The sequence below is a fragment of the Aquarana catesbeiana genome, linkage group LG13, assembly GCF_042186555.1.
Source record: "Aquarana catesbeiana isolate 2022-GZ linkage group LG13, ASM4218655v1, whole genome shotgun sequence".
In the NCBI taxonomy this organism is placed as follows: Eukaryota; Metazoa; Chordata; class Amphibia; order Anura; family Ranidae; genus Aquarana; species Aquarana catesbeiana.
In genome coordinates this window covers 29,025,998-29,053,947 of record NC_133336.1, presented here as the reverse complement: position 1 = coordinate 29,053,947, position 27,950 = coordinate 29,025,998, and the positions used below count along the sequence as shown (strand labels likewise).

The 27,950-nt window shown below is 46.2% G+C and overlaps 1 protein-coding gene across 1 annotated transcript in view; it reads left to right on the top strand.

The window, feature by feature from the left end:
* Positions 1 to 291: 291 nt before the first annotated feature.
* AMN (amnion associated transmembrane protein) overlaps positions 292 to 27,950 on the top strand; it is an 84,654-nt gene continuing 56,995 nt past the window's right edge. Inside the window, exons 1-3 of the mRNA XM_073610399.1 lie at positions 292 to 393; positions 15,713 to 15,834; positions 18,843 to 18,887. Coding sequence (XP_073466500.1) covers positions 354 to 393; positions 15,713 to 15,834; positions 18,843 to 18,887 — 207 coding nt within the window. The 5' untranslated portion in view covers positions 292 to 353. The remainder of the gene's footprint in view (positions 394 to 15,712; positions 15,835 to 18,842; positions 18,888 to 27,950) is intronic.

Below are 27,950 nucleotides of genomic sequence, written 5' to 3'. Positions count from 1 at the left end.
AAAAAAAAAAAAAAAACGCCCGACACCTCTAGAAGCAACTGCAAGAACGTCCCGTGTGCAACGCAAAAGTCTCTGCTTTGTACCCGCGGCGCACTGATCATGGGCGCGATGCTCTGCAGGCCTGAATGCAAAAATGTAACAACTGCACTTTTTTTTACTTTGTCATTGTTGGCGTATTTATTAAGTTTTTTCCAAAAGGCTGGACTGTGCCTTTAAACCAGCATTGCAGTGCAATCAGACCTTTTAAAAACCAAAGGAAACAGCGACTTGTGCTTAAGCAGCAGAATTCTTGGCTGTTCGTCGTCTTGTCACCTGACCGGGTGAAGGTCAAAGTGCGAGACACCGATTGAAGAATGAACACCATACAAATGTTGCTTTTGGTTCTTTTCCTCAGTAAGTAGAGTTTTTTTTTTATACTGTATGTGTGTGTATATATATTGATCAACCACTTTATTAGGTACACCTTGCTAGCACCGGGTCGGACCCCCTTTTGCCTTCATTCTTCATGGCATAAATTCAACAAGGTGTTGGAAACGTTCCTCAGAGATTTTGCTCCATAGTGACATGATAACACAGTTGCTGCAGATTTGTCGGCTGCACATCCATGATGCCAATCTCCCATTCCACCACATCCCAAAGGTGCTCTATTGGATGAGATGTGGTGAGTGTGGAGGCCATTGGAGTACAGGGACCTCATTGTCCAGTGGTGAGATGATTGGAGCTTTGTGACATGGTGCATTATCCTGCTGGAAGGAGCCATCAGAAGATGGGGACACTGTAGTCATAAAGGGATGGACATGGTCAGCAACAATACTCAGGTAGGCCGTGGTGTATAAACAATGCTCAATTGGTACTAAGGGGCCCAAAGTGTGCCAAGAAAATATCCCCCCACCATTACACCACCAGCCTGAACCGGTGATACAAGGCAGGATGGATCCATGAGACAAATTCTGACCCGACCATCTGAATGTCGCAGCTGAAATCTCATCAGACCAGGAAATGTTTTTCCAATCTTCTATTGTCCAATTTTGGTGATCCTGTGCCAATTGTAGCCTCAGTTTCCTGTTCTCAGCTGACAGGAATGGCACCCGGTGAGGTCTTCTGCTGCTGTAGCCCATCTACTTCAAGGTTGGATGTGTTGTGCGTTCAGAGATGGTATTCTGCATACCTTGGTTGTAACGAGAGGTTATTTGAGTTACTGTTGCCTTTCTATCATCTCCAACCAGTCTGCCCATTCTCCTCTGACCTCAACAAGGCATTTTCCTCCACACAACTGCCGCTCACTGGATATTTTCTCTTTTTTTCCCACCATTCTCTGCAGGGCCGTTTTTAAGGCAGGGCAAAAGGGGCAGCTGCCCTGGGCCCTGTCATTGTTGTGGGGCCCAAAGCAGCTGCCTCATACTTGCCAACTATCCCGGTTTAAATTCCCTCGTGCCTTGAGGTTTTAGTCCCGTGCTGTGTCCCAATATCTCAGTGTGAAGTGCTGCTACTAATGCTGCCCAGCTCTGCCCTTTTGTTGTGTACAGATGACTCACCTGCAGACCCTGTGTTTACATGTAAACTACCAGCATTCATATGTAAATGGCGGCATTCATATGTATAGCCGTCGGCATTGATATGTATATCATGCCCCCCTGAGGTCATATCCACAGTAATCTCTAGCAGCCAATCAACAAGCAGAAATCATGTGCTGTAACCTCTAGCAACCAGTCAGTGAGTGGTAATTATACACTGTAACCTCTGGCAACCAATCACAATAGCTGCCTGATCTGATTCAGTAAACTGATTTTGAGTCTAGCTGCTATTTATTGTATGTCTCAGAGCAGGTGGAGAGCGAAACTGCTTGGGGGGGCCCCAAGAAAAGTTCTGCCCAGGGTCCAATCAATATTAAAGATGGCCCTGATTCTCTGTAAACCCGAGAGATGGTTGTGTGTGAAAATCCCAGTAGATCAGCAGTTTTTGAAATACTCAGACCAGCCCATCTGGCACCAACAACCATGCCGCGTTCAAAGTCACTTAAATCCCCTTTTTCTTCCCCATTCTGATCGGTTTGAACTCCAGCAAGTTGTCTTCACCAGGTCTAGATGTATAAATGCATTGAGCTGCTGCCATGTGATTGGTTGAGAAGCAATTTGTGTTACCAAACAATTGAACAGGTGTACCTAATAAAGTGGCTGGTGAGTGTATGTATGTGTATGTATGATAAAGATGCTATAGACAGAGATAAGATCTGTCTGCATTCCATGCTGATGGCAATCGTACATAATGTATATGCACCTGTCATGAGAATATTTTTTTTGGGGGGGGGGCGCAGTTGCTGGCTTTCTACTGTGATTTTTCATCTGGCTGGGTCTGCTTTCATTATTTTAGAATGGCAACCCAGGATCAAGCATGCAGCAAGTGAAAGTTGGAGAAATGTCAGGTACTTTATACTTGTTCCAGGCCAGGGACTCAAAGCGTCAATCTGAAAGCCAGGAAAATGGCAGGAAAAAAAAAAAAAAGATTGTACAGCCCAAGAACGAGTGTCGATTTTGACATATTTTTTCAGAAGGAGAATTCAGCACCAGCAGTTGGGTATTTTTTATTTTTAGTTGGAGGGCTCCTTTTTGCAATGTATCAATGTAATGAATATGACATCCCCGAGTACGAGGGCTGCTGCCTGTTTACGTTGTTTTGTTTTGTTTTTTTAACCACTTCAGCCCCGGAAGATTTTATCCCCTTTCTGACCAGAGCACTTTCTGCGATTTGGCGCTGCATCGCTTTAACTGACAATTGCGCGGTCGTGCGACGTTGTACCCAAACAAAATTGACGTCATTTTTTCCCCACAAATAGAGCTTTCTTTTGGTGGTATTTGATCACCTCTGCGGTTTTTATTTTTTGCGCTATAAACAAAAAAAAAGCGACAATTATGAAAAAAAAAAAAAGCAATATTTTTTGCTATAATAAAAATTCCCCAAAAATATATAAAAATTTTTTTTTTCCTCAGTTTAGGCCAATATGTATTCTTCTACATATTTTTGGTAAAAAAAATTGCAATAAGCGTTTAGTGATTTGTTTGCGCAAAAGTTTTAGCGTCTACAAAATAGGGAATAGTTTTTTGGCATTTTTATTATTATTTTTTTTTTATTTAGTAATGGCGGCGATCTGCAATTTTTATCATGACTGCGACATTATGGCGGACAAGTCGGACACTTTTGACACTATTTTGGGACCAGTTTCATTTACACAGCGATCAGTGCTATAAAAATTCACTGATTACTGTGTAAATGACACTGGCAGGGAAAGGGTTAAACACTACGGGGCGATCAAGGGGTTAAATGTGTCCCAGGGAGTGATTCTAACGGTGGAGGGGAGGGGCTTCAACACACATGACAGCGATCACTTCTCCCGATGACAGAGAGCAGTGATCTCTGTCATGTCGCTAGGCAGAATGGGGAAATGCTTTGTTTACATAGGCATCTCCCCCGTTCTGAGGCTCTGAGACATGATCACGGGACACTGGGGGATATCGAGTCCGCGGGTCCCGCGGGCACGGTCACGCTGTACGCGGCGCGCCTGCCGGCCCCGCCAATTAAAGGGGACGTACAGGTACGTCCATTTGCCCACCGCTGCCATTGTGCCGACGTATATCGGCGTGCGGCAGTCAGCAAGTGGTTTAAAAAAGGACTGTGGAATTTTTAGGATGTGACTGCTGCGGACCATCCACTAAATGTGATGTACTGTAAAGTGACTTTGGAATGTATGTGATGTGGCTCTTATGCTATTCCTTGAGTACCATCGGTAAAGTGCAGCAACCCTATTCATGTGTGGACAACCCTTCCTTGGGCTATAAAGGTCAACGGCAGGGAATGTCATGTGGAAGGCTTGGGCACGGAGTGGGCACAATGTGGCGGTGGGTTCAGCCTCAGCAGGAGGGGACGGTGTTCTAGCAAAGGCCCCTGCCCCCGCTCCTGCCTTTGCTAGAACACTTTGCTGAACCCACCGCCACATTGTGCCCACTCTGTGCTCTTGGCGCCAATTCAAGCCAATCATAAAGCCCCTTTTACACGTTCACGTAGGTCTGTTACCTCTACAGCACATCACACGATGGCTATCCGCGTACAACGTATGCAAATACCGACTCGGCGCCAAAGTCAGAGGTCAGGTGTGCCGGCTCCTCCCACAAAGTATTACACACTCCTCTCTCACAGCGGCCATTTACCTCCTTTCCACATCAGGGAAGCGGTTACTATGGCAACAAGAACACTTCCCTTTTAGGCTGCTTTTCCCGCATGGGTCCCTTTTTATGGCCGCGCTCTTAACAGATTTCAGAAGGGAACTACATAATGTGAGTATTTAAGATTTCAGGGTTCCAGACACCACACATTTCCAGAGCTGACGGTTAACGGAAGTGAAGAGCCATATCATTCCAATCATCTAAAATCTGCAGCCATTCAATTTCTATTCATAAAAAGAAAAAAAACTCCCCCCCCGGCCTTTTCAATGAATTAAATTTCCATCTGAAAATAGCTACGAAGCTACGGGAAGGGAAATCGTACCGCAGCACATTGTATTGTCAGCGGCCAAATATAGAAACGCTGACTGCTGCGCGCCGACAGAATACAAGTTCTTTCCTGCAGCACTCAGACGATTTACAACATTGGATGTCTGAAAACTATTTTCTATGCACTGTGCAGGAGAGAGATCTTTTTTATTATTTTTTTCTCTTCTTCATCAGTTAGGGGTGTATTTTGAAGGGAAAAAAAAAAAAAAAATGGCATTCATTCTGTGCAAATGGGGGCAAAATTGAATGTTGTTAAGCTCTTTCTCTTTCCAGGTTGGATGTTGTAATTCATAAAGGATTTAGTGAATCGGGAAAATGTCTCATTATGGCCAGTGGATGGAGCTAATGATCATGGAAAAAAATACGTATTTCCGATGATATTCATCTCCATCATAAAGTGGCCATAATGTAGAGTATTTTCCGGCATCACTATATTATGTACAAGAGAAAAAACAATCGGCCTGGAGAGAAAAAACAATCGGCCTGGAGAGAAAATAGCCAGATGACATTTAGTTTTGACAAATTCGCACAGAACCAATGCTGGATGTAGTTTCATGGGAGGGATAGCTCTGCAAAATTTTTTTTTACACCTCACTTAAAGTAGTATCAGACACAACAATGTGTCTTTAACCCTTTCTCTGCCAGAGCCTTTTTTTTCCACAGCAATGTTAAAATGCCCTTTTTTTTTTTACATAATTAGGCGCTTAACCACTTGCCTACCAGGCACTTACACTCCCTTCCTGCCCAGGCCATTTTTCGGCTTTCAGCTCTGTCGCACTTTGAATGACAATTGCGCGGTCATGCTACATTGTACCCAAATTAAATTTTTATCATTTTCTTCACACAAATTGAGCTTTCTTTTGGTGGTACTTAATCACTGCTGGGTTTTTTATTTTTTACTAAAAAAAAAAAAAAAAGACCAAAAATTGTGAAAAAAAAATGTTTTTTACTTGTTTGTCAGTAAATTTTGTAACGAACTAAGTAATTTTTCTCCTTCACTGATGTGCGCTGATGAGGCGGCACTGATGGGCACTAATAGGCTGAACTGGTGGGCATTGATGAGGTGGCACCGATGAGGAGGCACTAATATGCCGCACTTATGGGCACTGATAGGTAGCACTGTTAGGTGGCACTGGTGTGCACGGATAGGCGACACGGATAGGCGGTACTGATGGGCATTGATGGGTGGCACTGATGGGCAACACTGATGGGCATTGATCGACAGCAGTGATGGGCACTACTAATAGGCGGCACTGATAGCCAGCACTGACTGGCATCGCTAATGGGCACTGATTGGTGGCACTTGTGGGCAGTGGTGGGCACTGATTGCTGGCACTGGTGGGCACTGATTGGTGACACAGTTGGCGCTATATTGTAATCAGGGCACTGATGATAAGTGCCCTGATTACATGTGTAGATGTCCCCCTGCGTGGAGATGCTGCTGATCGGCTCTCCTTGCCACACACTCTGTCAGTATAAGGCGAGGAGCGCCGATTACCGGCATCTCCGTGTTTACATGTGATTGGACACAGCCGATCCCATGGTTAAAGAGCGGACGCGGCTATTTACAGAGATCGGGGGGACGCCGTCATATGACGTCGCCCCAGAATGAGAGCCGCACCGCCCCGCCGTCATTTGAAGATGGGTGGGCAGCAACTAGTTAAAGGGTTAGTTCACCTTTACCAAATACTGCCAATGCAAATAAGGGGTGTCTGTGGATAAATACAAGCTGTGCAGCTGTGACTAAAGTTGAATAATGTCCTTGCTATAGGTGTAGGCCATTTACGTACCTCATGAAAGCTGATTGGAAAACTCCCAGGATGTTGCTAAGGGCGTTGCTAAGAGATTCCCAGCTGTTACTAGTCGCCGTCACGATCACAGGAGTGAGCTCTGAAACACTGAGCTCAGAGTTACTGCATCAGGGGAGAGAGAGAGCGTGGGAGGGGGTTTGAATTAGACAATCTCAATCCACAGCTTAATCCTGTGAAGGTGAACAGTAACGGCTAGGTGTCTCTTAGCAACGTGCTTAGCAACATCTTAGGAGTTCTCCAGTCAGGCTTCATGGGGTATGTAAATGGCCTGCACCTATAGAAAGGACATTATTCATCTTTAGTCGGAGCTGCACTGTTTGTTTTTATCTACAGACACCCCTTACCTGAATAGACAGCTTTTTTGTTAAAGGTGAACAATGCCTTTTAAGACCATTAAGCACCATAAGGTAAAAACGGGAGATGCAATTTATATATATTGCATCATTATAGAGTATCAAATCTACATTTCCAAAGTACATTTGAATTCATTTTAGTGAACACAAACGCAATAAAATCTGACTTTTCTGTAAACTATAAAAATGAGTCGAGTAAATGGATACCAAAAATGTCAACACGTAAAATTGTGCGTGACCACAAACTAGAATACCCGGAATTTTCTTTCAATGAAGCTTTAATGCCCCTTACAGGTCATCAGTTTAGAGTTAACGTTAAATAACGGTCCTAGAATTATTACGGCATGCGCGGCGATACCTATCATGTTTACGGCATGCGCGGCGATACCTATCATGTTTGGCACAATGGTTCTTTATGTACCTGACTGCGCCATGCACATGTGTTTGAATTTATATGTGTGTATTTATTTATTTATTTAACCACTTGCCAACCGGGCTATAGCCGAATGACGGCTGCAGCATGGCCGGCCAGTTCTGGGAGGGCATCATATGATGTCCTCCCATGATCGCGCTCACCACATTGCGTGGGAAGTGCGCTCTGTGATCGCTGTGTCCTTGGGACCCAGCTGATAACAATTCGGGGGAAAAGAACCTGTGACAGACCTAGCCGGGGCAGAGGCTTTTGGAGGGGACTGAATGCCAGCCTCTTGCCGACCAATTATGGGCCCTGGCATTTGGGGGAACGGTGCTTGTTGTGAGCTGTATGCCTGGGGACCCTAGAAGTAATGTTAATTTGGATTCAAGTCCATGTCCCCCCAAAAACACAACTCTGGGAACCCCGTATGTGCCATATTATAGATAGTGACTGCTTCACAATGTTGTGTATATATTGTGTGTTGTCTCATGCTATTGTGTACTATTTGCTGTGCTAGTTTGGGGTGGGGCTGTATTCCAATGTTCTATTGTGTTTGTCTGCCTGGGATATCACAGGATGTGTATCCCTATGGAGGGAGGGGGGATTCCTCCAACAGCTCTCCCTGGTAAGCCTGTGTACTGATGAGACGTTAAACACACCTGACCTGTCCATTGTCATTGGACAGTTTAACCCGCCCTCTTTTCCAAGGGTGGGGGGAAAGAGTCTCTGAGTTTTTATCTGTTGTGTCCATGTGTGAAAATAAATGAGTGGATTCCTGGTTGACCCCCAAGACGGAGCTTTGTCTCGTATTTGGGGGGGGAGAGTTATTCGTATGGGTTTCTTGTTCGGCTGATCGGAGTGTTCGGTAGCTGCCTTGGTGTTCGGGAAGGGAATGTCCTAAACAACTTTAACTCCTTTCGTACTCGGGGTGTCGTTACAGAGCCAATCACAGCAGCTCTTTACCGCTTGTCCAATCACATCTAATCATGATGTAAACACAAGCCGGTTATCGGCATTACTTTGGAGGGGAGAGGAGAGCCGATAACCGACTTGTGTGAAAGGGACATCTACACTGATAATCAGGGCACTAATTATCAGTGTCCTGATTATCAGTGTGCTCCCAATGTGTGTCCACCAGTGCTCCCAATGTGTGTCCACCAGTGCTCCCAATGTGTGTCCACCAGTGCTCCCAATGTGTGTCCACCAGTGCTCCCAATGTGTGCCCACCAGTGCTCCCAATGTGTGCCCACCAGTGCTCCCAATGTGTGCCCACCAGTGCTCCCAATGTGTGCCCACCAGTGCTGCCAATGTGTGTCCACCAGTGCTCCCAATGTGTGCCTCATCAATGTCGCCTATCAGTGCCCATTAGTGCCACCTTTCAGAGCAGCCTCATTAGTGTCTCCACATCAGTGCCCATTAGTGCCACCTTTCAGAGCAGCCTCATTAGTGTCTCCACATCAGTGCCCATCAGTGCAGCCAATTAATGCCCATCAGTGCAGCCTATCAGTGCCCACCAGTGCAGCCAATTAATGCCCATCAGTGCAGCCTATCCGTGCCTATCAATGCTGCCAATCAGTGCCTCATCGGTGTCGCCTATCAGTGCCCATTAGTGCCACCTATCAGAGCAGCCTCATTAGTGCATCCTCATCAGTGCCCATCAGCGCAGCCTATCAGCACACACCAGTGAAGGAGAAAAATTACCTGTTTGCAAAATCTTTTAGCAAACTATGAAAAACGTTTATATATTTTTTAAATTTTTGGTCCTTTTTCATTAGCAAAAAATAAAAAACCATATGGTGATTAAATACCACCAAAAAGAAAGTTCTATCTGTGTGATAAAAATGTCATATGGGTAGAGTGTTGCATGACCGCATAATTTTCAGTCAAAGTGTGACAGCGCTGAAAGCTTGATAAATATATATTTAAATTTTTTTGATTTTTATTTCTTTTTTTTTTCACTTAACTTTATTGCTACCACAAAGTGAATGACAAATCCCCCCCCCCAATATGTGATGACATATGTGGAGAATGATACGGCTAATGAGCACTTACGGGTTAATTGATCGCAGGGGAGACTGAGAAAAGAATGTTTCTCATCTCTCTGCTCTCCATCCTGAAAGCAGTGATGGATGTCAAAGACTCGCGACGTGCACAGGTGACCCTGGGGCGCCCATGGGGTGGGGGAAGGGCCAGCTTCTGATGTAATCATATGTCACTTCTATTTGAGAGCCTGGAGCCCTAAAAAGTACAGCAAACTTTTTTACAGTGGCAAAGAACATGTACACATTTTTAATGATGTCTGTGTCCCCCTCTATTGTCACCAAGACAAAGTTGAAAAGACATCCAAAAAGTTTGCATTGTCGCCAGAAATAGAGGTGTCCAATGGGGACACCTGATCTGGTGACAACTCTCTAAGATTCTGTTTCTCTTTGAAAAGATCTTTTGTGTCACTAGGACAGGAAACCGCCAGCCTTGGCCAGGAGAGATAGAGGAGGTGTGTCCTTCCTCTACCATTCAGCAGTCTGTGCAATCTGATCTCTCTTACTATTCAGGTTTATTTCATAGAACAGCCTTGAAGTGGAACTCCAGGGAAATGCTTAAATGGACTAATTAAACTTCCATCCAAAGAATTGTAATAATTGCACGGGCAAAGTTGTGGTTTACGATCACTGCTATACAGGGCAGCCATCAGAAATTTTGGGGCCCCTTACACAGCTTTAGGCCTGACCCCCCCGGGGCCCGACCCCAACATTCTCTAGAGCCCGCCCACTGGTTGTCCCACCGAATCCGCCCACAGGCCATCCCACCGAGTCCTTCGGTGCACCCACTTTTATTTTAACGCTCTTACACCTTTGGAGACTGGAGGGATGGATGGTACTGGGCATGGGTGGCGATGCGTTGTGGAGACTGGAGGAGTGGATGGTGCTGGGCATGGGTGGCGATGCGTTGTGGAGACTGGAGGAATGGATGGTGCTGGGCATGGGTGGCGATGCGTTGTGGAGACTGGAGGAATGGATGGTGCTGGGCATGGGTGGCGACGCGTTGTGGAGACTGGAGGAATGGATGGTGCTGGGCATGGGTGGCGATGCGTTGTGGAGACTGGAGGAATGGATGGTGCTGGGCATGGGTGGCGACGCGTTGTGGAGACTGGAGGAATGGATGGTGCTGGGCATGGGTGGCGGCGCGTTGTGGAGACTGGAGGAGTGGATGGTGCTGGGCATGGGTGGCGATGCGTTGTGGAGACTGGAGGAGTGGATGGTGCTGGGCATGGGTGGCAAAGCGTTGTGGAGACTGGAGGAATGGATGGTGCTGGGCATGGGTGGCGATGCGTTGTGGAGATTGGAGGGATGGATGGTGCTGGGCATGGGTGGCGATGCATTGTGGAGACTGGAGGAATGGATGATGCTGGGCTGCCCGCTGGCCACCCGCGATCGCGGGCACGAGAACCAGAATGGGGATTTGTGTGTGTAAACACACAAATCCCCGTTCTGACAGGAGAGACAGATTGTCTGTTCCTAGTAATTAGGAACAGAGATATGTGTCCTCCTCTAGTCAGTCCCCTCCCCCCACAGTTAGAAACACACACTGAGGGAACAAAGTTAACCCCTTGATCGCCCCCTAGTGTTAACCCCTTCCCTGCCAGTGAGATTTATACCGTAATCAGTGAATTTTTATAGCACTGATCGCTGGATAAATGTCAATGGTCACAAAAATGTGTCAAAAGTGTCTGATCTGTCCACCGCTCTGTCAGTCCCGCTAAAAATCGCAGATCGCTGCCATTACTAGTAAAAAAGAAATGCCATAAATCTATCCCCTATTTTGTAGACGCTATAACTTTTGCACAAACCAATCAATATACGCTTATTGCAATTTTTTTTTTTTTTTTACCAAAAATATGTAGAAGAATACATATCGGCCTAAACTGATGAAGAAATTTTTTTTTTTTAAATATTTGGATATTTATTATAGCAAAAAGTAAAAAATATTGTTTTTTTTTTTCAAAATTGTTGCTCTTTTTTTTGTTTATAGCACAACAAATAAAAACCGCAGAGGTGATCAAATACCACCAAAATAAAGCTCTATTTGTTGGGAAAAAAAAGAAGTCAATTTTGTTTGGGTACAACGTCGCACAACCGCGCAATTGTCAGTTAAAGCGACGCAGTGCCGTATCGCAAAAAAATGGCCTGGTCATTAAGGGGGCAAATCCTTCTGGTCCTTAAGTGGTTAATCAGCCACAGAACCTGTGTAATTCATATGTGTTCGAGTTTAAAGGAATGAGGTGGCAACCCCCATGTGGCAGTGATGTGTAAATTGCAAAACTGGCCACCCAGAATAACAAAAATAATTTTAGTAGGCAAAGCCATAAATGTGAGATGCTTGATGGATCTGCTCAGTAGGGTGACCACATTTCCAAACTGCCATTTTGGGGAAAAAAAAGCAAACAGTGGTAACCAGTTTAGACAGGTGGTATGGACAGCAGAACGGAGGGGGACTCCGAGGTAGAACGGAGGGGGACTCCGAGGTAGAACGGAGGGGGACTCCGAGGTAGAACGGAGGGGGACACAGAGGAAGAACGGAGGGGGACAGCAGAACAGAGGGGGACATGGAGGAAGAACAGAGGGGGACAGCAGAACAGAGGGGAACGGAGGGGGACAGCAGAACAGAGGGGAACGGAGGGGGACAGCAGAACAGAGGGGGACATGGAGGAAGAACGGAGGGGGACAGCAGAACAGAGGGGGACGGAGGAAAACTGGAAGGGGGCAGCAGCAGCCCGGAGGGGGGCAGCAGCAGCACGGAGGGGGACAGCAGCAGAACGAAGGGGGCATGCTCACTGTAACAAAGTGTTAGTGTAACACAGTACACTAACCTGTCCTGGAAGTTTGTCAATGTCTGGCACTGCAGGCGACAAACTTGCGGACCTCGTGGGCGGGAGCCTGGAGGAGGACTTGGAAGAGGCTCAGGCTGCTCAGGAGAGAAGTTGAACTGTTACTTCTCCGTGAGCTGCTGGCAAATGGCAATGTGCTGCAGAGCAGCGGAGAGCGGCTGCGGGCAGCAGGAGTAGTCGGCGGCGGCAACGGCCGGGACTGGCACTGACTGGGCACCGGCTGGATGATCCTTACCAGCAGTAAGTGACTGTGGCTCTGTCTGGTCACTGGCGTGGTGTCACTCTGTGCTGGCTGGCTGGCTGCTCTCTCTCTTGGAGGTGCACACGCTGCTCTCAGCCGTATGGTGCGGTTGCACTGCCCACACTGACTGCCCACGTGTCAGGCCTCAGCCGACGTCACTGGTTGCTAGACGCTGGGCGGCCGTAGCCTAGCAACCAGCCTATGATGTGTCATGTGTGAGACTGTGTAGTGTTTATAAGGGTGGCGGCGGAGTCGGCGGACTGGTCTGACTCTGGGGGGGGGTGTTTTTTTTTTTCATTCCGGGACACTGTATTGTCCTGGAATGAAGGTGCCCAGGACACAGGACAAAAATCAGAAATCAGGGACAATCCCGGGCAATCCGGGACACGTGGGCAGCCTACTGCTCAGCCCTTGCCTGTACAAAGCACATTTCATGATGTCTTCCAATTGTACTGAGCTGGGTTTTAATAAAGGAATCAAGCCTTGCGATTGGCTGTAATAGGCACCGAGACATTTCCGCACTCATAGTCTATAACCTCCTCTGTGTTTAGGAACATGCAAAATGCTCAAGTCTAAACCTAGTCCGATCATGATGCGCAGTGCAGCTCACAGTGGATTCAGAGAGGCCGGGGCTGCATTGATCTATTTTTGAAACCCGATCAGAGGAATTCTAGAAAATACTAGAAGGACTGTGTAATCCTTTTGGTATGTAATGCTGGAATTTCATTCTGCAGCAAGTTCCCATCTGAACGCTGGGATAGTTTTGTAAAGGAAGCTGAACAGTGCGGGGCCTGTGTGTGTGATTCATGCATTGTTCTGTGCGGGGAAGTGACTGTATGAAATAATTGTTTAGTACAGTAAGAATCAAAAGAGCCGCTCATGTGAGTCGCATTGTATCCTGCACAGTCATATCTGAACACATCGATTCCTTTATTGGCAATGCTGCTTTCCTAACTGCCCTCTTCCGTAGGGCCCTGTGCATTACCTTGTTATACCCCATCAATATAGCAGTAGTATGGATGGGAGTCAGGGCTTTTTCTTTTTCTCAGAAAATAGGTGCAGGAACTCCCCCTTTCTGAGTATACCCTTGTCTCCGCCCCCCTACCCACCTCCGAGAATCGTTCCTTGGTTCCACCCCCCTACCCACCTCCGAGAATCGTTCCTTGTCTCCGCCCCCCTACCCAACTCCGAGAATCGTTCCTTGGTTCCACCCCCCTACCCACCTCCGAGAATCGTTCCTTGTCTCCGCCCCCCTACCCACCTCCGAGAATCGTTCCTTGGTTCCACCCCCCTACCCACCTCCGAGAATCGTTCCTTGTCTCCGCCCCCCTACCCAACTCCGAGAATCGTTCTTCAGTTCCACACCCTACCCACCTCTGAGCACCATCCCTTTTGGAGAACACAGAACCAAGTATCATTTGTGGTATTAAGTCATTTTGTATGGAAATTTTTTAGCAATAACAAGAAAAGTAGTAAAATAGACCACCCCAGCAACAATAGATTCCCCCGGCAACAATGGACCACCTGCATTCGCTATTGTCACACAACTGGGTGGGCTTGGAGTGCAGTGCTCTGTGCCCTGAGACCACTCTTTGTTGAAGCCTATTAGAGCCTCTGGCTCTAATCGCGTGCTTAAAAAAAAAATTACCCCCCCATTGTGATCCATGCATCCGGGGCCCTGTATGTAGATTAGGAGGGGCGGACACATGTATGGGGGGGGGGGGCGGCGCACCTAATAGATGGGCCGCCACTGGCTGATCTATATACTTGAGGGAACTCAATCCCCAGGCAGAATATCCTGGAAGGGTGGCTGAGTCAGCCCTTAAAGGGGTTGTAAAGGTAAAAGTTTTATTCACCTTAATGCATTCTACGCATTAAGGTGAAAAAACATCTGACAATACCGCCCCCCCCAGCACCCCCGTTTTACTTACCTGACCCCTCGAAAGTCCCGCGCTCGCCCCCGACATCCTCTTCGCTGCTCAGGCTGGCCATTGATTGGCTAGAGTGGATGGATTGAAAGCAGCGCAGCCATTGGCTCGCGCTGCTGTCAATCGCATCCAATGATGCGGCATGCCGGGGGGGCGGGGCCGAGTGATACAGTGACCGGCTATGGCCGCCGGCTGTATCACGGGAGCGTGCCTGCAAGCACTCAACACCATGTGAGGGAGCTTGCATGAAAGTGTTGAGTTCTTGCGGGCGGGGCGGGGGAGCCGAGACAGCCGCCGAGGCAAGTATAACATGTTTGTTATTTAGCAAAAAAATTAACTTTAGTGATCCTTTAAGCATACCTCCAAACTTTTTGAGATGGGAATGAGGGACACCTATTAGCATAAGTATGTAGGCATAGGACAAATCCTCTACCACGCCCCCTTAAAGGAGAATTATAGGTTTAGCACTGAGAAACACTTTTTGAAAAATAAAAAGTGCATTTTATATACAACTATATAGATTAGACCAAAATGAGGGACAAATAAGGAGGAAAGAGGGACAGAGGGACATTGATCGAAATCAGGGACAGACCCTCGAAATCAGGGACAGTTGGAGCTATGCTTAAGCCAGAAGATGGAGTGCTGAGGAGACTGTTAGTGACCTAGGAGGGACCCCTGGGTTGGGGGGGGGGGGGCTCTGCCTCCAGGCTGGAGCTTGGGCTGGCTTGGGAAGATGGTGGTATATTTCTTGAGGGAGGGAGACAAACCATGTCCCCACAGCCCCCCTCCCCCGGTCGTTGGGTTACCCGCCTCTGACTCTAATCATGTGCTTCGTAAAAAAACAAAAAAACAAAAAGAAAAAACCCCATTAAAATCCATGCGTCCAGCTCCCCGCATGTAGATTAGGGGGCTGGACGCATGGATAGGGGGGCGCCCTGCATTACCGGCCGCCACTGGTGGCAAGACTTGAAAATGGCTGTTCACAGACGCTCTCCATCCAATCTGACAGAGCTTGAGATATTTTGCAAAGAAGAATGGGCAAAAATGTCCCTCTCTAGATGTGCAAAGCTGGTAGAGAAATCCCCAAAAAGACTTGCAGCTGTAATTGCAGTGAAAGGAGGTTCTACAAAGTATTGACTCCGGGGGGCGCCATACAAATGTACCCCACACTTTTCACATATTTATTTGTAAAAAAAAAAAAATTTGAAAACCATTTATCATTTTCCTTCCGCATCACAATTATGTGACACTTTGTGTTGGTCTATCACATAAAATCCCAATAAAATACATTTACGTTTTTGGTTGTAACATGACAAAATGTGAAAAACTTCAAGGGGTGTGAATACTTTTTCAAGGCACTGTACATGGTATACTCTCATTATATATATATATATATATATATATATATATATATATATATATATATATATATATATATATATATATATATATATATATATATATATTAGGTGTACAATCCTCCTCCTGACTCATTCTGGGTCACAGAGGTTTATGAAGCACTTTGTCTTTTCCAGGCGGGTGGGTGGATGCCATCTTCAAGCGCTGGATCCCCAACACAAATTTTGAGAACGCTTCAAACTGGGTTGAACAGAGGCTCCCCTGCTCTCAGGATAAAGCCGTTTTTGCAAGTAAAAAGGTAAATGATCGTTTTTTCTTTCCTGGGGTACACTGATGATGGAACAATCGGGTTAATGGATGCAAGAAATATTGAATGCGATTTTATTATTACAACACACTGTGAGCTCAAGTTGAGATGGACAGACAATATAGGCCATGCCCCGATTTTCTATGAAGGTTGAACAAGCATGCAGGCTTATGCCCCGTACACACGGTTGGACTTTGTTCAGACATTCCGACAACAAAATCCTAGGATTTTTTCCGACGGATGTTGGCTCAAACTTGTCTTACATACACACGGTCACACAAAGTTGTCGGAAAATCCGATCGTTCTGAACGCAGTGACGTAAAACACTTACGACGGGACTATAAATGGGGCATTCGCCAATAGCTTTCGTCTCTTAATTTATTCTGAGAATGCGTGGTACTTTGTCCGTCGGATTTGTCTACACACGATCGGAATTTAAAGGATCGGATTTTGTTGTCGGAAAATTTTATAGCCTGCTCTCAAACTTTGTGTGTCGGAAATTCCAATGGAAAAAGTCCGATGGAGCCTACACGCGGTCGGAATTTCCGACAACAAGGTCCTATCACACATTTTCCATCGGAAAGTCCGACCGCGTGTACGGGGCATTACAGTTCTAATTCACATATTTCCCTGGCTACATGCTTGTTTCAGGTTTGTAGCATACTAGATCGTGAAGCTGGGATCAGGATGGCAGCCCTGGAGCTTGCACCTTTACAACCAAGTCAGCAGTGGCAGCCCCCCATATTTCTGTCCTTGGGTATTCCCTTTAAGCATTGTGCTTGCTCCTAGTGAATTGATTGGGGAAATAGAGAATAGACTACACCATGTCCGTCTTTGCTGTGAGTGGGAACCCCCTTAATTCTTACCATAAATGGGCGAAGTTGGGAACTCCAGTACAGCGACTGTGCCCCCCGAGTCCCCAGAATATAAATTTTAAAAAAATTATATATATATATATAGGAAAATGGGATAACCCTGTGTGACATCTCTGCCCTAACAAACAAGTGCTATGCTCCCATTGCATTGAGTTGGCACCTTTTATAAAGAAACATTTTACTTCCTAATTGGCCCATGCACTTCACAGGAGGATCTCTGCTCCATAACATCCCATAACATTGAAAAGGTGGGGTGCCGTTTGCAATACGCTAAGTGACCTGCAGGGGCTGGGCGAGTGTAAGGGGTCCTTTAAAACGATTGGATTCGATGGCAAACCAATAGGATTTGTTCATCCCTAGTAGTACCCATCAACCAATCAGCTTTCAGTGATGGTTAGAAAAAGATGGATAATATATGTATTGTAAGTTATGGTGTATTTGTATGATTGGAAGCAAGAGAGCGATCAACTCTCCTAGGAAGGGGGAAGCCATGCCACATCCAATAAAACGTCAAAAATAGAAAAAGGAGGTTCCCCTAAGTGGATTTTCCCAGCACTTGCACAAAGATTGTGTAGAAAAATACTAGTTTGTACTTTTCTACTCGATCTTTGTGCAAGTGCCAGGAAAATCCATTTAGGGGAACCTCCTTTTTCTATTTTTTGTATGATTGGAAGGGTGCTTTAAAAAAATGTATCTATCTATCTATCTATCTATCTATATACATACACACACTATATTGTCAAAATATACACATGAACTTTAATGGCTTCCCAGTCTTAGTCCGTAGGATTCAATATTGGGTTGGCCCACCCTTTGCAGCTATAACAGCTTCAACTCTTCTGGGAAGGCCGTCCACAAGGTTTAGGAGTGTGTCTATGGGAATGTTTGACCATTCTTCCAGAAGAGCATTTGTGAGGTCAGGCACTGATGTTGGAGGAGAAGGCCTGGCTCGCAGTCTCCGCTCTAATTCATCCCAAAGGTGTTCTATTCGGGTTGAGGTCAGGACTCTGTGAAGGTCAGTCAAGTTCCTCCACCCCAAACTCGCTCATCCATGTCTTTATGGACCTTGCTTTGTGAACTGGTCCAAATCATTTGGTGGAGGGGGGATTATGGTGTGGGGTTGTTTTTCAGGGGTTGGGCTTGGCCCCTTAGTTCCAGTGAAGGGAACTCTTAAGGTGTCAGCATACCAAGACATTTTGGACAATTTCATGCTCCCAACTTTGTGGGAACAGTTTGGAGATAGCCCCTTCCTGTTCCAACATGACTGCACACCAGTGCACAAAGCAAGGTCCATAAAGAAATGGATGAGCAAGTTTGGGGTGGAGGAATTTGACTGGCCTACACAGTCCTGATCTCAACCCGATGGAACACCTTTGGGATAAATTAGAGCGGAGACTGTGAGTCAGGCCTTCTCGTCCAACATCAGTGCCTGACCTCACAAATGCTCTTCTGGAAGAATGGCCAAACATTCCCATAGACACACTCCTAAACCTTGTGGACAGCCTTCCCAGGAGAGTTGAAGCTGTTATAGCTGTACAGGGTGGGCCAACTCAATATTGAACCCTACGGACTAAGACTGGGATGTCATTAAAGTTCGTGTGCGTGTAAAGGCAGGCGTCCCAATACTTTTGACAACACAACGCACACACACTTTTTTTTTTTGCTGTGATGAATCTCTTGCCCAGGTTTGATCTCTGATGTAGTGAGTTGCTGGATTTCTCCACTTACTATTTAAATAGTAACCTGATGTTTTTTTTTTTTTAAACTGTGTTTTTTATTAACCTTTATCACATACAGGATATAATAGCAACATAGTCAATTCAATGTACATATAACAATTCGTCAGTATCAGATGTGTTTCTCTCAAGAAAATATACACTTATATTCTAGGTATGTTCATGATGGAATGGTTTTTCCCCCGTCAGTTCTTGGATGAATAACAATGGTTCACAGTTACAAACTAAACAGCCTTATGGAACTAAGCACTTGCACATAAAGCAATGGAATGGACAGTATAAACTTCCTCATCTATAACAGGCAAATAGGAGTATCCAAAGTAGTCGTTCCCTGCATAGCCCCACATACACATCGCATTGTAGTAACCTGAGCTTTATCTCTTTGCAGAAAGTCTCAGTCTTTGTTCAATCGGCACAATCCCTGAAGAGTCTGGTAAGAAACCGAACCTGGAACATGTATTACTTGGGCCACATTCACACGCACAGTGGATCGCTTTTCAGAGGTAGCTTAGAGCTGATTGACATGTGTTCAGGCAGGGCTTTTTTTCTTAGAGCATAGGAGCATAACTCCCCTCTTTTAAGCCACCCCTTGTCTCTGCCCCTACCCACCTCCGAGGACTGTCTCTTGGTTCTACCCGCTACCCACCTACCAGTAACACCCTTTTTAGAGAATACAGAACCAAGTATTATTTTCTGGTGTTAAGTAAAGTGTATGCAATTTGTTAATGATAACGAAAAAAAGCAGTAAAATAGATTCCCTGCAGCCAGCAATAATAGACCCCCTATCCCAGGCAAACTAGATCCCCCCCCCCAGAAATAACAGATCCCCCCCCAGCAATAATAGATCTCCCCCCCAGAAATAACAGATCCCCCCCAGCAATAATAAACCCCCTATCCCAGGCAAACTAGATCCCCCCCAGAAATAACAGATCCCCCCCAGCAATAATAGATCTCCCCCAGAGATAACAGATCCCCCCCAGAAATAACAGATCCCCCCAGCAATAATAGATCTCCCCCCCAGAAATAACAGATCCCCCCCAGCTATAATAAACCCCCTATCCCAGGCAAACTAGATCCCCCCCAGAAATAACAGATCCCCCCCAGCAATAATAGATCTCCCCCAGAGATAACAGATCCCCCCAGAGATAACAGATCCCCCCAGAAATAACAGATCCCCCCAGAAATAACAGATCCCACAGAAATAACAGATCCCCCCCAGAAATAACAGATCCCCCCCAGCAATAACAGATCCCCCCAGCAATAATAGATCTCCCCCCAGAAATAACAGATCCCCCCAGCTATAATAAACCCCCTATCCCAGGCAAACTAGATCCCCCCCAGAAATAACAGATCCCCCCCAGCAATAATAGATCTCCCCCAGAGATAACAGATCCCCCCAGAAATAACAGATCCCCCAGAAATAACAGATCCCCCCAGAAATAACAGATCCCCCCAGAAATAACAGATCCCCCCCAGAAATAACAGATCCCCCCAGAAATAACAGATCCCCCCCCAGCAATAATAGATCTCCCCCCAGAGATAACAGATCCCCCAGAAATAACTGATCCCTCCAGCAATAATAGATCTCCCCCCAGCAATAATAGATCTCCCCCCCCAGAAATAACAGATCCCCCCCAGCAATAATAGATCTCCCCCCAGAGATAACAGATCCCCCAGAAATAACAGATCCCTCCAGCAATAATAGATCTCCCCCCAGCAATAATAGATCCCCCCCCCAGAAATAACAGATCCCCACAGCAATAATAGATCTCCCCCCAGAAATAACAGATCCCCCCCTAGAAATAACAGATCCCCTCAGCAACAATAGATCTCCTCCCAGCAACAATATATCTCCCCAGCAATATTCGATCCCCCCCCAACAACAATAGATCCCTCACACAACATTATACTCCCCCCCCCCCCCTCAGCAGCCAGCATCATAGACCCTCCAGCACCCCTTGCAAATACATACATTCAGTGCTGGAGGTGCCGGAACTGCGTTCCCCCTGAAAAAAAGCCCTGTGTTCAGGAGTCTTTCTTTTTTTTTTTTTTTTTTTTTCTTTTTCTTTTTTTTGCAGAGCTCAAATGGGTTTAGCATTGCAATACCATGGCCCAAACACGCGGCACACACTGATGGCACAGTCTCTTTTGACTTTAAGGCATGGTTAACCTTGGCAGAAAAAAATGCTGCTTTTAGATGCATCTTCCTTTTTATGCCTCTGAAACGCATTTCTATGTCAGCCGATGTGTCCCTGCACATTGTGGCGTTTTAGATTTGTATTTTAGAGCAGCATTTGGAGGCATAAAAAAATGCTCCAAACCTACGTTCAGAGAGGCCCATACTATACCATAATTGATGCGTATATGTGCATAAAGGTGCCTAAATTTATTATCCACTTTAAGTGGTGTTCCGGACGAAATTATACTTTTTAAATAAAAATACCCCTATAATACACAAGCTTAATGTATTCTAGTAAAGTTAGTCTGTAAACTAAGGTCTGTTTTGTTAGTTTATATCAGTAGTTTGTTATTTTATAAACTTCCAGCAGGCCGTGGCCATCTTAAGTGTGGGCATCTGAAGCCAGACTGTATTTCTACCTGGATCTCATCCTTGCAGATCTCGCACATGCTCAGTGCAGCACAAGCAGTGTAATAGGTTTCAGGTCAGGTTTCCATAGCAACGGCAGTGTCAGAGGAAGTTGCCGCCCCTTCCCAGAAGGCACTGCAAACAGGAAATGATGTGATGGGCCACGGCCAGGGAGGAGGAAGTGAAAAATGAATAGAGCAGATATACAGTAGGTGCTGAGAAAAAAAAAAAAAATTATCCAATTCGTTTACAGTGCACAGTTTAGTGAGGGATGCTGAAGAGTTGTAAAAGTGGGTGGAACTCCACTTTAAGGACCGAGCTTCACGAGTTAAAAACATTTTTTTTTTTTTGCTAGAAAATTACTTAGAACCCCCAGACATTATACATTTTTTTTTTCTAAAACCCTAGAGAATTAAATTGCGGTTGTTGCAATACTTTCTGTCACACCGTATTTGCGCAGCAGTCTTTCAAGCGCACTTTTTTTGGAAAAAATACACTTTTTTGAAATAAAAAATAAGGCAACAGTAAAGTTAGTCCAATTTTTTTAATATTGTGAAAGATAATGTTACGCCAAGTAAATTGATACCCTACATGTCACGCTTCAAAATTGCGCCCACTCGTGGAATGGCGACAGATTTTTACCCTTAAAAATCTCCATAGGCGACGTTTAAAAAATTCTACAGGTTGCATGTTTTGAGTTACAGAGGAGGTCTAGAGGGCTAGAATTATTGCTCTCGCTCTACCGATCGCGACGATACCTCACATGTGTGGTTTGAACACCGCTTTCATATGCGGGCGCTACTCACGTGCGCGTTTGCTTCTGCACGCGAGCTCGGCGGGACGGGGCGTGTTTAAAAAAATACATTTTTTCTTATTTATTTTATCTTTTATTTTTGATTTTTACACTGTTTTTTTTTTTTTTTTTAAATGTGTCACTTTTATTCCTATTACAAGGAATGTAAAACAATCAGATCTCATATTTACACTAAAATGCAATAAAAAAAATAAATAAATAAATAAATTGACATTTAAAAAAAAGAATTAAAAAAAAAAAAGGCCCTTTTAAGAGCTATGGGTGGAAGTGACCTTTTGACGTCGCTTCCGCCCCCCGCAATGTCATGAAGATGGGTGGGAGCCATCTTCCCCCTCACTCGTCTTCATGCCCAGCTAGTGAAAGCATCCGATCACCTCCCTCGATGCCGACGGCTCCGGTAAGCGGGGGAGGGCACCGGAGCGCGGTGGGAGGGGGGGCCCCTCTCCCGCCAACGATAAAAGTGATCTTGCAGCGAACCCGCTGCAGAGACCACTTTTATCTTGAAGCAGACCGCCAGCCAAACAAAAGGATACCGGGGTTATGGTAGCTAGCTGCTGCCATAACAACGATATCCCCCTTCAAAGTCAGGACGTATATCGGCGTGCGGCGGTCCGGAAGTGGTTATAGAAGAATAAAAGAATATTCTAGCTAAGAGAATTGGTTTACACACACACATACTTTCAAACGCCATAATACACCCGTAAACGCACAGAATTTTGCTCCAGAATGAGCATTTTTTTAGGCTGGATATTTCTGCCAGCTCCCGCATACAAACATCATGGCTGAGGCAGTGTAGACAGACCTGAGCGGCTGGCATTTTACTTTTTAGGTGAGTGGTAAAATTGCAGATCAACCGTCTGTTTTTAGCACCCCTTTTGCCACCTGCGTTAACTCGTCTTATAGCGTAGCCTCCCTGGCGGGTTTCCTGGGTGTGACTCGGGAGGTAAATTTCAGCACCATTAGCGGTAACCCCAAGCAACACTCGGGATTGCATTGCAGGATCCTGGAGCGGTACACTTACCTTGTCCCCAGGATCCTCCCCCCCCCCCCCCCCGCTGTGTCCGCGGGCACTGTCCTCCACCCCAATGTCCTGTGTGCCGGGCTCCGTTCCCTGCGAGCGTCGCAACGCACGGGGGCGGAGCCTGGTGGCAAATTCCAATAAGTGAAAAATCATAACACATACAGTACACTGTAATCTTACAGATTACATTACTGTATGAAATTATTTCACATCCCTTTGGTCCCCAGTGCTTTGTCCAGTGCCCTGCATGCAGTTTTATATGATATATACTGTTCTTTCTGCCTGGAAACTGGAGATTGTCCATAGCAACCAGAGAGTGTTCCTTTACGTCAAAAGTGGTTTTAGACAGAAAACAGCGATAGTAAATTAGAATCACTTGCAGAACTGAAGAATAGTGAATCATGGGGACATTTATTTTATTATTTATATTTATTTATTATATTATAATTTATGATTTTGTGTTTCAAAATTCATCATACCCGGGATATCTACTAGACTCTTGGTGGACAAGATATAAGTGTGATTATTGCTAAAAATTACAGGCCTACAATATAAACCGCCAAATTTCTATGCAAAACAATTGTACCGCAATTGTACACAAAAATCTGAAATCATCATACCGCCAGGGAGGTGAAGGCCGAATTCACTCCTTTGTTGTTTTGTATTGAATCCATGGAAAGGAATCAAATGCACATCAATGGGCAATGTATTAGATGTCAGCTGAGGTGAACATGTCATGATGCACATTACACAATGGTAATGTGTGTACAATAGACACGCATTATGGCAAACAATGCTAATTGCATTGCAACAGGGGTTGGCGCAGCGTAACATTTTTCCCCACTGCCAACTAATAAGAGGCTAAGCATGTTGTGGGAATTTTTTTTTTGAACACTTTTTCTTGAGACATCAAAGCTCACTGGGGGTTGCATAGCTTTGAATTCTACCCGTCGAATACTCTCTCCTGTCAAAAAAATGCCTCCGATGATCTGCGCATGTGCTGTGTTGTCGTCACGCCAGCTGGTCAACATATCGGCTGTAGCGATGTTTGGTACTGCGCATGCGCAGATCCATCGGGGGCAATTTTCGACGGAGGGCATTTCTCGATAGAACACCGGTACAACTGTGCAAGACTGAAGGGAAGGCTAGAGTTCTGCTTTAACATGATACATATGTCTGATGATCGGCTCGCTTTTAAATTCCATTTGCAGTGTGAACATTTCTCTAGCTCCCCAGGCTCTGGATTTTGTTTTTATCGATGATCGGCGACCTCTGTATGCAGGTGGAGGTCAAATGTTTGTTTAATTAAAATGTTCTACGGTTTTTCAGTTGATGTTTATGGTTCAATTTCTTTGCTAGAATATTGAACTGTTTAGTTGTGTTTGCCCTGCTGAGATGGTGCTCCCGGGGAGGTAAGGGTTAACACTGCTGGCCAGGATTTTCCCGGGCTTTTTGTGGAAGTACCGCCCTCTGCTGGGGCAAACGCATAAAAAGGGACACCATAATCAGCAAGACGTATGGAGGTTCAGTACCAGGTCTCAGTACCAAGACGGATGGAGGTTCAGTACCAGGTCTCAGTACCAGGACGGATGGAGGTTCAGTACCAGGACAGATGGAGGTTCAGTACCAGTTCTCAGTACCAGGTCTCAGTACCAGGACGGATGGAGGTTCAGTACCAGGATGGATGGAGGTTCAGTACCAGGTCTCAGTACCAGGACAGATGGAGGTTCAGTACCAGGTCTCAGTACCAGGACAGATGGAGGTTCAGTACCAGGACGGATGGAGGTTCAGTACCAGGTCTCAGTACCAGGACGGATGGAGGTTCAGTACCAGGTCTCAGTACCAGGACAGATGGAGGTTCAGTACCAGGTCTCAGTACCAGGACGGATGGAGGTTCAGTACCAGGACGGATGGAGGTTCAGTACCATGTCTCAGTACCAGGACAGATGGAGGTTCAGTACCAGGTCTCAGTACCAGGGTCTCAGTACCAGGACGGATGGAGGTTCAGTACCAGGTCTCAGTACCAGGACAGATGGAGGTTCAGTACCAGGTCTCAGTACCAGGGTCTCAGTACCAGGACGGATGGAGGTTCAGTACCAGGTCTCAGTACCAGGACAGATGGAGGTCTCAGTACCAGGTCTCAGTACCAGGGTCTCAGTACCAGGACGGATGGAGGTTCAGTACCAGGTCTCAGTACCAGGACAGATGGAGGTTCAGTACCAGGTCTCAGTACCAGGACAGATGGAGGTTCAGTACCAGGTCTCAGTACCAGGACAGATGGAGGTTCAGTACCAGGTCTCAGTACCAGGGTCTCAGTACCAGGACGGATGGAGGTTCAGTACCAGGTCTCAGTACCAGGACAGATGGAGGTTCAGTACCAGGTCTCAGTACCAGGGTCTCAGTACCAGGACGGATGGAGGTTCAGTACCAGGTCTCAGTACCAGGACAGATGGAGGTTCAGTACCAGGACGGATGGAGGTTCAGTACCAGGTCTCAGTACCAGGACAGATGGAGGTTCAGTACCAGGTCTCAGTACCAGGACGGATGGAGGTTCAGTACCAGGTCTCAGTACCAGGACAGATGGAGGTTCAGTACCAGGTCTCAGTACCAGGGTCTCAGTACCAGGACGGATGGAGGTTCAGTACCAGGTCTCCCAACTTAAAGGAATTGTAAAGTCTCAAGGTTTTTCACCTTAATGCATTCTATGCATTAAGGTGAAAAAACTTCTGTGCTGCAGCTGCCCCCCCAGAGCCCCCCTTTTTCTTATCTGAACCCGATCGTTTCCAGCGACGAGCACAAGCCTAGCAGCTCCAGCCTTTTTCTCGGGTCCTCATTGGACAGACTGACAGCAGCGGTAGCCATTGGCTTTTGCTGCTGTCAATCAAATCCAGTGACACGGGAGCCGGGGGGCGGGGCCGAGTCCTGCTGTCTGTGTCAATGGACGCAGCAGCAGGACTCGGGACCACACCCACAAGGATGCCCCCTTGGAAATGAGCTCACCGTGGGGGCACTCGCAAAAGAGGAGGAGCCAGGTGCACCGCCGGGGGGGGGGGGGGGGGGGTAGAAAAGGAGGTTAGGGGCTGCTCTGTGCAAAACCCTTGCACAGAGAAGGTAAGTATAACTTGTTAGTTTTTGTTTTTTAAATAACAAACCTTTACAATCACTTTAAGGAACCAAATGCTGCTAAGGATGTGAACTACTTCTTGCACTTAACCACCCCCTGTGGGAGCCCAGAGAGGGATCCAGAGGTATGGACTCATGCTTTGGACCTAAGGACCAAAAGGGACTTTCTTACCTATTTAAAGTGAATTTAATCAGTGCTGCCTATCAGTGCCCTTCATTGTACTGTTGGAAGGAGACATCCTAACCAATGATGTAACATATAAATCTCGCATTTTTAAAGCTTACGGCTGGTGAGTGGGGACCCAGGAGGGGAGCACAGAGTGGCTCTGGAATCCTCACAAGCAGGAATTGAACGTGTGTTGGCACTTTATTTGCATTGATGGACTTTATCTTTCATTGCACTTTATAAATTATATGTTTGCACTGCACTTTAATTCATTCACATTTATTTATTTATTGATTATTTACGGTATTGGAGCAGCGCTAAGTATAGGGTTTTTTTTACCTTACACGATAGCAGCAGCTCATTAATTCAATTTAATCTATAAATTTGCACACCATAGAGAGTATTTATATAATTTTTATTATAATGCCGCCAATCAGTGCTGCATATAAGTGCAGCCTCATGAGTGCCCATGAGTGACGCCTATCAGTGCAGCCTATCTGTGCCATGTATCAGTGGAGCCTAATCTGTGCTCATCAGTGCTGCCTCATCAGTGGTCAACAGGGCTGCCTCATCAGTGGTCAACAGGGCTGCCTCATCAGCGTCCATCAGTGCTGTCTCATCGGCGTCCATCAGTGCTGTCTCATCAGCGTCCATCAGTGCTGTCTCATCAGCGTCCATCAGTGCTGTCTCATCAGCGTCCATCAGTGCTGTCTCATCAGCGTCCATCAGTGCTGTCTCATCAGCGTCCATCAGTGCTGTCTCATCAGCGTCCATCAGTGCTGTCTCATCAGCGTCCATCAGTGCTTCCTCATCAGCGCCCATCAGTGCTGTCTCATCAGCGCCCGTCAGTGCTGTCTCATCAGCGCCTGTCAGTGCTGTCTCATCAGCGTCCATCAGTGCTGTCTCATCAGCGCCCGTCAGTGCTGTCTCATCAGCGCCCGTCAGTGCTGTCTCATCAGCGCCCGTCAGTGCTGTCTCATCAGCGCCCGTCAGTGCTGTCTCATCAGCGCCCGTCAGTGCTGTCTCATCAGCGCCCGTCAGTGCTGTCTCATCAGCGCCCGTCAGTGCTGTCTCATCAGCGCCCGTCAGTGTTGTCTCATCAGTGCTGCCAATCAGTGCCCATCAGTGAAGGAGAAAAAATTTGTGACAGATACTAAGGAAAACTTTTGTTTTTCAAAATTTTCTGTCTTTTTTCGTTGGTTCAGCAAAAAATAAAAAACCCAGTAGCAACTAAATACCACCAAAAGAAAGCTCTATCTCAACAAAATGAGTGGAGCCTAATCTGTGCCCATCAGCGCTGCCTCATCAGCGCCCATCAGCGCTGCCTTATCAGCGCCCATCAGCGCTGCCTCATCAGCGCCCATCAGTGCTGCCTCAGTGCCCATCAGTGCTGCCAATTAGTGCTGCCAATCAGTGCCCATCAGTGAAGGAGAAAAAATTTGTAACAGAAACTAAGGAAAAATTTTATTTGTTTTTCAAAATTTTCTGTCTTTTTTCGTTGGTTCAGCAAAAAATAAAAAACCCTTTAGCAACTAAATACCACCAAAAGAAAGCTCTGTCTCAAAAAAAATTATAAAAATTTCATATGGGTACAGTGTTGCATGACCGCACAATTGTCAAAGCGCGACAACGCTGAAAGCTGAAAATTGGCCTGGGCAGGAAGGGGGTGAAATTGGCCAGTAGGCAAGTGGTTAACGTCAACCTTGCATTAAACGGGCAGCCTCAGCCCACTATTTGGGGGCCCTAGCGAGCGCTCTCTCCGGGTCCCCAGTTGGGTGCAGTAAG